This window comes from Dermatophagoides farinae, chromosome 2 (genome assembly GCF_024713945.1).
Source record: "Dermatophagoides farinae isolate YC_2012a chromosome 2, ASM2471394v1, whole genome shotgun sequence".
Classification (NCBI taxonomy): Eukaryota; Metazoa; Arthropoda; class Arachnida; order Sarcoptiformes; family Pyroglyphidae; genus Dermatophagoides; species Dermatophagoides farinae.
In genome coordinates this window covers 272,870-285,582 of record NC_134678.1, presented here as the reverse complement: position 1 = coordinate 285,582, position 12,713 = coordinate 272,870, and the positions used below count along the sequence as shown (strand labels likewise).

Here is a 12,713-nt window from a genome sequence, read left to right as displayed (position 1 = left end):
ATGGACATAACTAACATTTTAAAAAAATAAAAACTTGGGGGCAGATTTTGACCGATTTTTTCTGAGTGTAAACGCCCCCACATCATCATCATTGACCAAAAAAAAACAGATGTTTTACATCAACAACAAAAACATTTTTTCATTTAAAACTTCCAATAATTTATTTATAAACAACAAAATTAATGATAGACAAAGACAAAAACCCGGTGTTTGTGTGCATGAAATTTGAACTATAATGAAAATGTGTATGTTTTGTATTTTGTGATACGTGATGGATCCAAGGCCTTTTTTGAATTTGATTCTAAGTTTTTTTTTCGTTATGGGATGTTTAAGTGTGTTTGTGTTTGCCCGAATAAAAAAAAAAGAACATTGATTGAATTAATAATACAGAGACACAGATGACACACAGAGGAAGCAAAAGTGGTTAATTATGATCGGTGAATAAATGAGAAAAAATTGATTTAATTTGAGGAGTAGTAGTCTAATAGTCCTAAAAAGATTGTGTATTCTCAATTGATTGTTATCATTTTGTGCCAAAAAGATATTCATTTTTTTCATCATCTACAGGAAAACTATATTGTCTTTGACCAGGATGTGCAATGCCAGTATCACCAATACCGCCAATATTATGTGCACCACCTGTTAATGTTGGTTCAATAATAAGACTACGTGTTGGATCCCAATCATAGACTTTACGTATTGGACGTGTATTACCATAACAGCAGATAACATATTTGATTTCTCTCAACAATTCAATTCCAATATGTTCCTATATAATTGATTTTGACGTGAAAGACAGAAGAATAAAAATGGTGTGACAACAAAAAAATCAAATCAAACTTACCCTTTCTGAACGTGGAATATTACCCATTTTCCAGATAAATTCACCAATACAAATAATAATAGCAATTATAGAACCGGCAGCCAAGACGACAAAAACACCACCTACATTAGCCAAACCCAATTCAGATGCTGATACCGAAACTTTTTGTGTTTCTTTTTGTCCACCACATTTTCCTTTTCCGGACCACCAACGATTTTTTAACATTAATAATTTACCTTCTTCTTGTAGTTTGAGAATTGCATCCGACACAATTGATCGATACGGTGAATCTGGTGGTGTTGCAATACCATATCCTTTGGAATCAAGTAATGAACCAACCTGAAATAGGTCACATTTACGTTCCACGATGTATTCGATGGTTGTAGATTCCATCAGAAAAGCATAATTTCCTTTTTCCACACGATCTACACCTTTTTTATTTGATTCAACGAATACAGATGGCCTATAGGATTCCATAAAACTCCACATACGTGCATAAGTTGAAAAATTTGAACTACGAAAAAATGCTTCCGTTGAACCAGATTTAAGGCAACCATAAGGAATTTTGGTTTGTTTCGATAAATCTTCCGCCGATTCAATTGGATTAACCATACGTTCAACGGTTAAAAAGGCAGCTAAATTAGCCGTATAAGATGATACTAGGATTAGGATAAAAAACCACCAACTTGCCGCTAATACACGTGTCGATAATGAACGTGGCATTATATCGCATCCTTGTTGCATTAGGCAACCAATAGTGAACCATAATGTATTTTTCATTGAAAAATTATTTTTCAATTCAATTGGATCTTTGTTACATGGATGTGGATTAACCCATTCATATGGAGAGAAACGAGCAACAAAAAATAAGAATAATGTAACACCCAAAAATGATGTCATCAAATAGACCCAAACATCCATTGCTAATGGTGACATGAATGAAAACAATGTTGGTGGTTCTTTTTTCTGCCGCTTGTAAAGTATTCCAATACCCAATGACATGAATGGCATAGTGAAATCGACGGCAGCTTCACGTTCATATGTTATGGTTAAATCAGCGATAGCCATATCTGCTTTCTATAATCAAGAAAATGAAATTCAATTTTCTCATCAATCATTTTACTGATTTACGGCACTCACTCCTTCAATCAATTCACGAATCATTCCATTCCATTCACCACGTTCATTACGTTTCCCATAAACACCATCTTCGACCAATTTTATCGTATATTTAAATTCCAATAAATCAGCAATTTCTTTTATAAGATCAACGGAATAACCTTCGAAACGATCATTACCAGTACGATTTTCAGCATCATCCACTTCCATACAGTATGGTTCACCCTATATTGAATGATTGATTGAATTGATACATGATTGATTGATTGATAACACATACCCCAATGGTAACAATGGTCAATGTTTTATTTCGTAATGATTCACGATAAATCTCCGTCATTGCTTTTGTATAATTACTCATAAATGTAATCTTTTCTTGTGGTTGCCAATCGCCGACATGTTTCAAACCTTCTCTTGTCAATTCCAGTAATTGAAGTTTGAATTCTGATCGTGATCCAGTTGAATCGAATTTTATCGGTCCAGTAATACCATCCATTTGAATCTAAATTCGAAATAGACAGAAAATTAATGTTTTTTTTTCTCCGATAAAAAACTGATGCATACATTACGCATATAATTAGACATAACGGTACCGAATTTCCAAACTTTTTCATTTTCACATGAAATATCTTCGGGTTGTTGAAAATGTTGTCCATTTTTATCGATTTCATATAATGTTTGAGCGAATAATCGAACAGCATCATAAACAAGAGCAATTTCCGTCTATTTCAATCCATAAGAGATATAGAGGTAGAGATAGAGTAGATATAGAGTTTTTGTTTTATTCGAATCGAATCATTTTTTTCTGCCAAAAACATTATTCAATTACTTACAGTGAAATTATTTGATGAAACCATCCTATAAATCGTGTTATCAATCGTTTGTTGTTGTTGTTGTTGTCCAATATTAATCATATTTGTGTCCAATGAATTCCAATGATAACGAGTATTGGCAGTAACATCATCAAGAATACCATCTTGTAAGTGTTGTTGTTGAAATTTATGAACAATTTCTGTAACTTCTTTCGATGTCAGATCAACTAAACTAAAACCAGAAATATTTAAGCCACTATATTGAAATTCTTCTAAATCAACGGTATGTACATCTAATGATATGAAAAAATAATTATGATAGGCAGACAGCATATCGACTTGTTGAGCATGTTTAAGTACGGTTAAAATATGTTCATGTGGTACATCAACGATTATATTACGAATAGCTAATTTATGTAATTCTTTAAATGTTGTACGATATTCATCCGAAGGAAATTGCCGAACGACGATGCGTTTTTCATTCAATGCCGGATCTTTAAGTATTTCTTGCATACGTACTAATGCTTCATTCTCTTCATAAAGTATTGCGAAACTTTTCCAATTTTTCAACGTTATTAGATCACGAAATGCATTGCCCAGACCGATTGGATGTGGAAAAAGATTCACCGAATGATGAAATGGTGGATCATCGAACTTGAAATTCCATTGTGTTGTTTCCATATGTGGCATATGTAATACATCGCATGTTGATTGTACATGTGCCGTGGTTTCCACTGATTGTGGTCCAAATATTGTTGCAACACCTTGACGTAAAAGACTGCAAACTAAAATGGAAAATTTTTTCATCTATCAACATCGTCAATCAATCAATCAATAATAATCAAATACCTCGTTTGGAAGCTTGAAAACTATCACAGGGTTCTAATCTTTCAATAATTGGTTCAATACGTGTTTGTGGCAACAGTGTTTCATCGGAATTGATTCTTGCAACAGCATCCCGGAATGCCATTTCAACCAATTCATCACCATTTTCAAATAATCCACCAATTTTCACTACATTTGGTAATAGGCCATAAACATGATTATGTTGTCGTTGATAACCGATTATAATTAATTGTAATAATAAGAGTCGAAAAATGGATGGACAGATTGAACGAACTTTATTCATCATCAACAACGGTGACTCATCAGCCATCATCATCGCCGTTGAATATGAAAATGAAAATTATTGAACAACAACTAAAGATGAAAATGAAACTTTGATTTGTCAACTAATAACAGCAACAGCTAAAGAAAAACATTTTTCTTTGAAATGTGAAAGATTCGAAATTTCTGCATTTTTTATTTTGTGTATAATCGTTGGAAATTCTTTGGAAAATTTTTTATCTTTAGTAATTCATTGCACGTATTTGTTATCTACACACAGATTCGCACACAGTCCAAATTGAACATTTAACATCAACAAAATTTGGGCCACGATACACGAGTCAATCGATCAAATGTCTCTATGTGTTTGTTTCTGGATTTTTTGCAATTATATAGACGACTTTTCTTGTATAATCATCATCACTTTTATTGTATTGGATGGATAGATGAATGAATTGAATCGGATGGATGGATGGAATTGGAAAGGTGATTGGATGGATGGCTGGTATGATATAATGTAATGTCCGCGCAGAAATCAAATGAAAATTTTACTTTCCCTTCAACAATTGAATGATGAAAAGATTATGATGAAGAAACATGATGATGATGATGAACAATTGGGAAAAAATATCTCACTCATCAACATCAACAACACAGCCTCATTGGACCATGAATGACATCGATTTTTTCACAATGAAAATTGAAAATTGAGTTTTGTTCGAACATCATTATTGTGATGATGATGATGATGATACAGAAGATTTGACACAACAAACAATAATAACTTCTAGAAAATGAATGAAAATGAAAAACTCAAACACACGTGGCTATATACAAAAAGTTTCAAATGAAGAAAAGAAGAAGAAAAAAGTTGTAGTTTTTTCTCTTCTCTAAATTTGTTCTCTTTCTGCTGTGATGCTTTGATGATGTTCCAGGATCCTTGGAATAATATCAAATTCTGGGATTATTCTGTTCTTTTATGTTTTGAATGAAGTAATTTGCATCATGCGCATGATGAACATCGAAATCATCATCTTGGGTACCGCCTTTGGACCGAATTTTTTCTCTGCCTCGATAATGTTGATGAAACCCAAAGAAGAAGCAGCCAAGCGCAAGCATCCCATTTTGATACAACAACAACAACGACAACTATAGAACATCGACATCATTATTGATTAGACCATTCATTTTTTTTCTGGTGAAGAAAGTGAAAAAGAAAATGGTTTTTTTATATGGTCATTAATTTACGCTGCTACTTTTTGCTTCCCACACAGAGTATTCTAATATGAAGAAACGATGATGTGTGTGTGTGTGTGTGTGTGTGTGTGTGGTTCCATTATTTCAAATGAACAAAGAAAAAAATGAACGAAATAACTTTATGAGATTATACACGGTTACAACAACAAACGATCTGGTTTCATATATGAAGAAACATTTGTACATATAATACATTTTGGTTTATAAATTGTGCATTTTAACAACAACAAAATTCTTTTTCTCAATGAAGATAAAATTTATACGGAAGAATAATAGTTCAAAAGGAAGTACAGTACAGCAGTCAAAGGCATTCATCATATTCTGTGTTTATGATTCATATACAGAATACAGGATTTGGAAGCAAAAAACAATAGCAAAAAAAAATAAATTCTATGTAGCTCTTGATCATGATGCACATCCATTTATCATCATCATCATCATCATTGTACATTTTTAATGGTGATGTTTTTTTTTCTCTTGTAAGAAAGTCGAGCTGAATTTTTTTTTCGCTAGAGATTGGTGATGATAATGATGTAGAAAGAAAAAATTACATGTTATGCAAATGTAGTGATAGCAAGATTTTGTTGGAAAAAAAGGAGAATGTTTTTACAAAATGATATTGTGTCATGTAATAATATGATTGGGGTTGGATTTTTCTCAAATGGGGACGATATTTGAATATTTTAATTCTTTTTTTCCCATAGAATACATTAGAATTATTTTACATCATTACAATTACAGGTTTTTCATCTTCAGGAACATTTTCATCATCATCATCATCTTGTTGTTGTTGTTGTCGTTGTTGATCTAGATTACCAAAATTCCATCCGAATGTTTTTGATAGAAAATAACGAAATTTATCTGCTCTATTCATTAGATCTGATCGTGTCGTTGTGGATCGAATATTCAAAAAAAATGTTCGAATCCAATGATAAACACGATTTTCATTATCAACGATATCGGCAAATATTGCCTGATCAGTTTGTTTTAATTGAAAATGAAATACTCGTATAAAGGCGAGAAAAAATTCTGGCCTTTCCAATAATGTTCGTCGACATGAACATATCACACGTATCATATGTTCCCAATGTTCAAATGATTCAAATTGGTGACCAAGAAGAAAAATAATGAATGCAAATTGCAATTCACCCAATAACTCAAATTGACAGTCTTGATGTTTCTCATGAATCAAATATTCTAATGTATATGACGAATCTATTGAATGTTGTGTAATTTCATCCGGTTTGGATCCTTGCGGATAAAGGAAATGTTTGGGAATTGGTGTGGATGGAAATTTAATGGCATTTTCTGGCGCAATAATCATATCCGGCAGACCTTGATCATCGACACGATGACAATGTTTTTTATTAACATTAGAAGAATCATTCGATTCAGGATTATCGTTGGTTTTATATACTAAATTGGAAGCAGAATAAATTTTTCCACATTCAGGATTCATTTTTTGAAATAAAGTCTCTGTAATATAATCGGTCAGCGTAACCCATGTTTGATATGAATCAAATTGATATGGTCCTAATTGGTAGATAAACAAAACAAGATTTTAAAAATTAAAAAAAATTCAATTTATACCAACCAAGTTGATTATCAAGATAACCGCGTAGGAAATTTTCACGAAATCGTTCGATTTGTTCACTCGAATGAACATTGAAATCGATATCTTCTTCCTTCGCGTTCCATCGTGTACAATAGAATTCTCCGGATTTAAAACAATGAAAAAATCCGATTCTCGGTGCAACCGATTGAGTTTTATGGCTGACCAAACTGAATTGTATGAAATGCAATCCTGGTGGTATCATTTTTAATCCGATAAAATTTTTTCCAGTATAATTAATCGATAGATCGATACCAAATTCGGATCCTTCGGGAAAATTTTCCACAATTAATGTGGCACATTTTTCCAGTAGATAACGTGCTGTTTTCTGATCGAAATCATTATCGGATGGAATTTTTATATCCATTTTGTTTATTGATTTTTTTGTCAGAATTTTTATTCAAGAACTGATTACGATATGAGAATGTTGTTTATAGAATGTTTTTCACTCATCACCTACTGTAACTTACAACGTATAAACCAGAAGAATTTTTTTCCCTCGCTCAGATTCTTTTTTTTGGGCACATTTAATTTTTTTTCCTGATTCAAAATGCAAAAATGATCAAATCTAAAATTCGCCAAAAAACTTCTTCCGCTTCTTCATCGGTTCGTAGTGGATCATTGTCCAGGAAAAAATTCCATAAACACTCATTTACACCATCCAATGATTATGGTCTTGTAATTAGCAATGAAATTGATGTGATTACTACGACTGAAAATGAAGATGATTCTCGTTCAGATTTGGCAACAATAAACACTGATGATGATGATGAAAAATTGTTGATCATCGAAAATAATGACAATGATGAATATTATCCAGATTATGAATTTCAATTATTATTTGATCGATTAAAAGAACGTATACAAAGTGAAAAAGTACGTAAACGTAAAATTGATTCTGTTGCCGATAAAATTGGCAAAGATTTTTCCAAGTCGAAAAACATTATTCGAGAAAAACTGCTTCACGAAATTTCCTCTGGTTGTAAAATTGAAAAATCAGATGGTAATGTTCTATTGTTTGAATGAATTTTTGTTTCTCATTATTAACTGAATTTTTTAAACAAATTTTTAGATGATAAAGATTCGAAAATTACAACTGGGATTCCATCATTGATCATTTTTGAATATCTCAAAATACCGTGTGGTTTTAGCTATACGGCTATAAATCCAAATTATTTTCGTTTCATACATCGAATGGAAAATGTATCATTACAAGAAATGTTTGAGGATTTTGAACAAAAACCAAAATTGTATACATTTTTCAAAAAAATTGGACCCAAAATTCTCAACGCAGCATATGGATCGGCAAATATAAATAAGGCAAAATTTATTCATGAATACCAAGAAGCCATGTTCGCTATGTTGGAGTATCATCAAATGAAAAATTTGAAATCAGAAGATGATGATCAAGATATGGATGATGATGATGACGATGACGATGACGAAGTGAATCAAGCAATAGATGATGAATTTGATTCAATCGTTCAATCAATAGATTCAGCTAAAACTAATAAATTTCGTAATGCTGCCCTTACATTAGATCCACTTCTTGAGTCAGCCATGTCATTAAAAGATTTTCAATATCAAGTGTTGGGTGTAAAGGAAGAAAATCCTCGAATCGTTCCATCTAAATATCGTTTCATTTTTAAATGTTGGACATGTAAATACTATTATCGATTCGGTCAAACGCAGCAAGAATTTTTTCAATTTCAATTCAAAGATTTTTGTTCAATCCGATGTTTGACTGCCAATGTTCGAAATAATGGCCGATGTACATTTTGTTATCGCCAATCTGACCCGGCCACAACACTTTTAAAGGATTCACCATTAGATTGGCAAACCTGTAGCTATACACTGACATTTTATCATCCTGAAGATTTAGGTCAAGATTATCTGGAAACATTTCATAATCAACAACATTATCAACGATATCTTGAATCAAATCGTCGATGTCATATATGCCAGATTGAATTATTGGAAGATTTAGGCGATACAATCAAATCATTACGAATGAAATACTCAAATAATGAAACTAGAACCTTGTATTTTTGTCACAAACATCAAAATGAAATCAGTATACGATCATGGAGTGGTAAATCCACTGAACATCCACCTAAATGTACAACATGTTTTCAAGAATTAACTATCGATATTTCATATCCAGATGATCAATTTTTTGATAAACAAAACCTAGTATTCTGTACAAAATATTGTAAATTATTTTATTTCAAACAAAAACAAATGGCTCGACAAAATCATTATGATTGTTCCGTTTGTTATCGTCGTATCACTATTGATCACGGCAATTATGATGATCAATTTCGTTATTATTTAATACGTTGTTTATGGACTTGGTATCCTGTGTGTTCACCAAGGTGTTATCAAAAATTTCGTCATGATTATGGATTTAATGTCGATTGTGAACAATGTTCACTGGCATCCAAATCACATTCAGATATGATATCGATAATGCAATTCAATGCTGAATGTAAATCATCACCACTGGAAATTAAACATTATTGTTCATTGAAATGTTTTATTCGAATGAAAAAATTAAAATCAATCTCAACATTCCATCCATTACCGATTCGTTTTCGGAAATATACATGTGATACTAGATTTGAGCGTGATATTATCGATGAAAAATGTCTGAAATGTTCACAAAAATTTCTTAAAATGCGTGGTTCATTATGGCAATTTTGTTCATATGAATGTTTTCATCACTATCATCGTGTTAATTATTCAATGATCAGATGTATTTTTCAACAAGAAGAACAACAATCATCAAAAACTGATGAACAATTATTTGACTCAATTTGTTGTACAGAAATTTCAAAAAAATTATCATCATCATCAAAAGAAAAAGATTATAAATCACAAAAAATTGATAAACAACAACAACAACAACCTGACAATTTTAAAAAAATGACTATGACGACAGCAACGATGATGATGAAAACGACAACAGATGTAGAACAACAACATATCAAACAATCACGATTGAATACCATACGGAAAAAAATTTCACAAAAACAAAAACAAGTAGAATAACCAGTGTATTTAGCATTATTCTCAAGAAAACCAAACGAAAAAATTTTTTAGTACAAATCAAAAGATTTTATCAAAGGCTGAAAAATCTGAATATAATATTTTGACCTGATTGCTTAGAATTTTCTGTGATCTAATGAATTTATTTTTATTTTTAGTTTCTACAAAATTAAAATTCAAAAGATTTTTGCATTTTTGTTGATGAAAATGGTTTATCAAATCAATCAGTTGTCGCTGATATGCAATATGTGATTAGCCTTGATTTTGTTTACCAAGTTTCAAGTTGATTTTTATTTTGATTTTGAACAGAAAAATCCGAATCATCATCATCATCATTCACTCATCATGTAAGTATCATATGTTGTTGTTGACAGAAGTTTTTACCATTATTTTGTTTTTTCCATCATTTAGGGTTTTTACACCATTATTTTTATTTCCATTTGGATCATTTAGAGCGACTATCGTATCGTTTATATTGGCTATCATATATGGATCACTTGTTGCGTTTCGTTTATTCAATCATTTTATGAATGATGGGCCAAAAAAATTTTTTCAACAAATAAACATTCGACATAATAGACCCACGATTATTGATGATCCAATTTATGGTGAACATTGTTATTATAAAGTTAAGGATGATGTACGAATACATTATGTTGATAGTGGCGATATAGATCGTCCGATTATATTTTTTCTACACGGGTTTCCTGAATGTTGGTTTAGTTGGCGTTATCAATTACAAGAATTTCGTAAAGATTATCGTACAATTGCCATTAGTCTACGTGGTTATGGTGATTCAGATAAACCGTCGAATCTATCAGCATATAGTATAACAACGCTGATTGATGATTATTATGAATTGATTCAACATACAACGAAATCATCAAGACATATGGATCGAAAAATCATTATGATTGGACATGATTGGGGTGGCCTAATCGCTTGGTATTTTACAATGTTATATCCTGAATTAATTGATAAATTAATCATCATGAATGCTAGCCATCCAGCTATATTTATTCGACATATTCAAAATGATTGGCAACAATTCTTACAGTCATGGTTTATATTCTTTTTTCAATTACCATGGTTACCAGAATTAATGTTTCGTTGTAATGATATGAAAATATTTGAGAAAATGTTTGGTCCTTTTATTCGCGATGAACAAGAGTTGGATGTTTATAAATATTATTTTCAAACATTCTTGGATTGTCAATGTCCAATTAATTATTATCGTGCATTTATTCGTGGTTATGGTCACCATGATTTATTGAAACGTTTAAATCAAGCTAAACGATCGTTTGAATCAAGTTTAATCGACACAACAACATTGATTATATGGAGCGATCAAAATGCCATCAACATTACGAACACCACCGCAACAACCGATGTACAATGTATGATTCCAAGTTTAGTTCGTGAATCGGCAATGTTATGTCGAAAATCCATTATAAAATTCATCAATAATGGATCACATTGGATACATTTTGAAAAACCACGTGAAATTAATCAAATTATTCGTCAATTTCTAAGCAATGCATTACCACCGCATGAACATGTTAATGATGGTGGTGGTGGTGGAAAAAATAACAGTGGTAGTTAGTAAAGTTTATTTTCATTTTTTTTCTCTTTTTCATTATTATCATTAACCTACCAATGTCAACTACATACTAGATGAATAGATCATCATCAGCCATCCTGTTGTAAATGTGGTAGTATCATTTTTACACTAAAAAAAAAAATTTTTTTTTGTTTGTTTGAAAACGTTCATCTGGTCACGTTCACACACACATACATTTTTCATGAAAATGATGATGATTTGTGCGTTGCTATCCGGTGGTGGTTATAATGATGAAGAAAACAAAAAAAAAAACAGAAGAAAAAACCAAAGAAGTAGATTTTTCCCCTACCATTTCCTTGTTGTTTCAATTATTTTTTAACAATTATCATCATCATCATCAATGATCATGACGTCAAACATGCTATTTTTCGATAAAATAAAATATTTTGCTTCTGTTCAACAAAAACGAAAATCCATAGTGATGTTATACTTATGCTTGTGTTGGTGTATGTGGTTGCTATTATTAGACATCATTACCAATTTTGACAATTTTTGTTCATTTTTTTTTGTTAATGGTAATGATGATGATGATTATGATACCACCTGTACATGTATAGCACCACCTGTTTATGTGTGTGTGTGTGTGTGCATGTGTATCCAAATTTATCAAATTTTTCTATTTTCAAAAGAATTTTATTTTTTTTCTCAAGATATTCATCGTCACACACACAGAGACATTTTTGAAAGAAATAAAACGCGCAAAAAACTTGATTTTTTTTTTGAAAAACCAAAAAAATATGTGTGCTGTATACAAGCAAAGCAACAGGCACTTTTATTATTATTTCCTTGTCATTTTTATTTGCGTCATCATTATCATTGTGAATGAATCGTCATTGGAACGTACGATCATCATTCATTCATGATGATTCCCCTTTTTTTTGTAGCAGTTGTTGTCCATTATAGTAAAAATGTTTTTCTTTCTTATAATCAACCTGTTGCTGTTGCCAAACTTGTTGCGGCTTCTACTACTATTCTGTTGAGAATCGTAAATCATAAAAAACCAAAAGAAAAAAATTCATTATCATATCTATCAATAGGATGATTTTATCAATCGATTTTTTTTATTTATTTTTCCAATTTATTTATTGGGTCGTCGTTGAATTAATGTTGTTGTTGTTGTTATTGCCAATTATCAATTACGATCATCACAATTGAACAACAAGTGATGGTGGCGGTAGCGGTAGCGTGAAATGATATAGTATATTTGTTTTGTTTGCTGTAAATGTTATCTAGTTGTTGTTGTGTTGTATTTACACAAAAATAAAAAAAAATTGTTACAAACAACAAACAAACGTCATCCAATTTTTTGCTACT

At 31.3% G+C, this 12,713-nt stretch overlaps 4 protein-coding genes across 5 annotated transcripts; 2 read left to right on the top strand and 2 right to left on the bottom strand.

Moving 5' to 3' along the window:
* Positions 1–134: 134 nt before the first annotated feature.
* Positions 135–5,545, bottom strand: LOC124489971 (glutamate receptor ionotropic, kainate 2). Its single transcript, XM_047052423.2, has 7 exons — positions 3,604–5,545; positions 2,776–3,539; positions 2,507–2,665; positions 2,223–2,444; positions 1,964–2,167; positions 845–1,900; positions 135–769 (listed from the first exon to the last, which is right to left on the bottom strand). Exons 1-7 carry the CDS (start codon positions 3,914–3,916, stop codon positions 524–526), a joined length of 2,964 nt encoding a protein of 987 aa, XP_046908379.1. The 5' UTR covers positions 3,917–5,545; the 3' UTR covers positions 135–523.
* LOC124490059 (epoxide hydrolase 4-like) lies at positions 2,828–11,811 on the top strand. 2 transcript variants are annotated; one of them, XM_075728420.1, is made up of 4 exons: positions 2,828–2,921; positions 2,977–3,037; positions 10,088–10,125; positions 10,190–11,811. In XM_075728420.1, coding segments are annotated over exons 3-4 (1,194 nt in total). In that variant the 5' UTR covers positions 2,828–2,921; positions 2,977–3,037; positions 10,088–10,123; the 3' UTR covers positions 11,382–11,811. The 2 variants fall into 2 exon arrangements, with proteins under 2 accessions (XP_075584535.1, XP_046908490.2); XM_047052534.2 differs by lacking the exons at positions 2,828–2,921; positions 2,977–3,037 and adding an exon at positions 9,865–10,026.
* LOC124490011 (protein AAR2 homolog) lies at positions 5,224–7,097 on the bottom strand. Its single transcript, XM_047052478.2, has 2 exons — positions 6,713–7,097; positions 5,224–6,651 (listed from the first exon to the last, which is right to left on the bottom strand). The coding sequence occupies exons 1-2, from the start codon at positions 7,095–7,097 to the stop codon at positions 5,840–5,842; spliced, it is 1,197 nt and encodes a 398-aa protein (XP_046908434.2). The 3' UTR covers positions 5,224–5,839.
* On the top strand, positions 7,169–9,980 carry LOC124499505 (uncharacterized). The gene is made up of 2 exons (XM_047063420.2): positions 7,169–7,733; positions 7,803–9,980. Exons 1-2 carry the CDS (start codon positions 7,289–7,291, stop codon positions 9,779–9,781), a joined length of 2,424 nt encoding a protein of 807 aa, XP_046919376.2. The 5' UTR covers positions 7,169–7,288; the 3' UTR covers positions 9,782–9,980.
* Positions 11,812–12,713: the final 902 nt, after the last annotated feature.

Bases quoted from the DNA above. Each gene is read 5' to 3' on its own strand.
- LOC124489971 (XM_047052423.2), bottom strand. From the start codon at position 3,916: ATGATGATGGCTGATGAGTCACCGTTGTTGATGATGAATAAAGTTCGT. The intron at 3,540-3,603 runs GTATTTGATTAT...TTTCCATTTTAG, and splicing joins TTTTCAAGCTTCCAAACGAG to TTTGCAGTCTTTTACGTCAA. The intron at 770-844 runs GTAAGTTTGATT...TCAATTATATAG, and splicing joins ATATTCCACGTTCAGAAAGG to GAACATATTGGAATTGAATT.
- LOC124490011 (XM_047052478.2), bottom strand. From the start codon at position 7,097: ATGGATATAAAAATTCCATCCGATAATGATTTCGATCAGAAAACAGCA. The intron at 6,652-6,712 runs GTTGGTATAAAT...TCTACCAATTAG, and splicing joins TTATCTTGATAATCAACTTG to GACCATATCAATTTGATTCA.
- LOC124499505 (XM_047063420.2), top strand. From the start codon at position 7,289: ATGATCAAATCTAAAATTCGCCAAAAAACTTCTTCCGCTTCTTCATCG. The intron at 7,734-7,802 runs GTAATGTTCTAT...ACAAATTTTTAG, and splicing joins TAAAATTGAAAAATCAGATG to ATGATAAAGATTCGAAAATT.
- LOC124490059 (XM_047052534.2), top strand. The intron at 10,126-10,189 runs GTAAGTATCATA...TCCATCATTTAG, and splicing joins CATCATCATTCACTCATCAT to GGTTTTTACACCATTATTTT.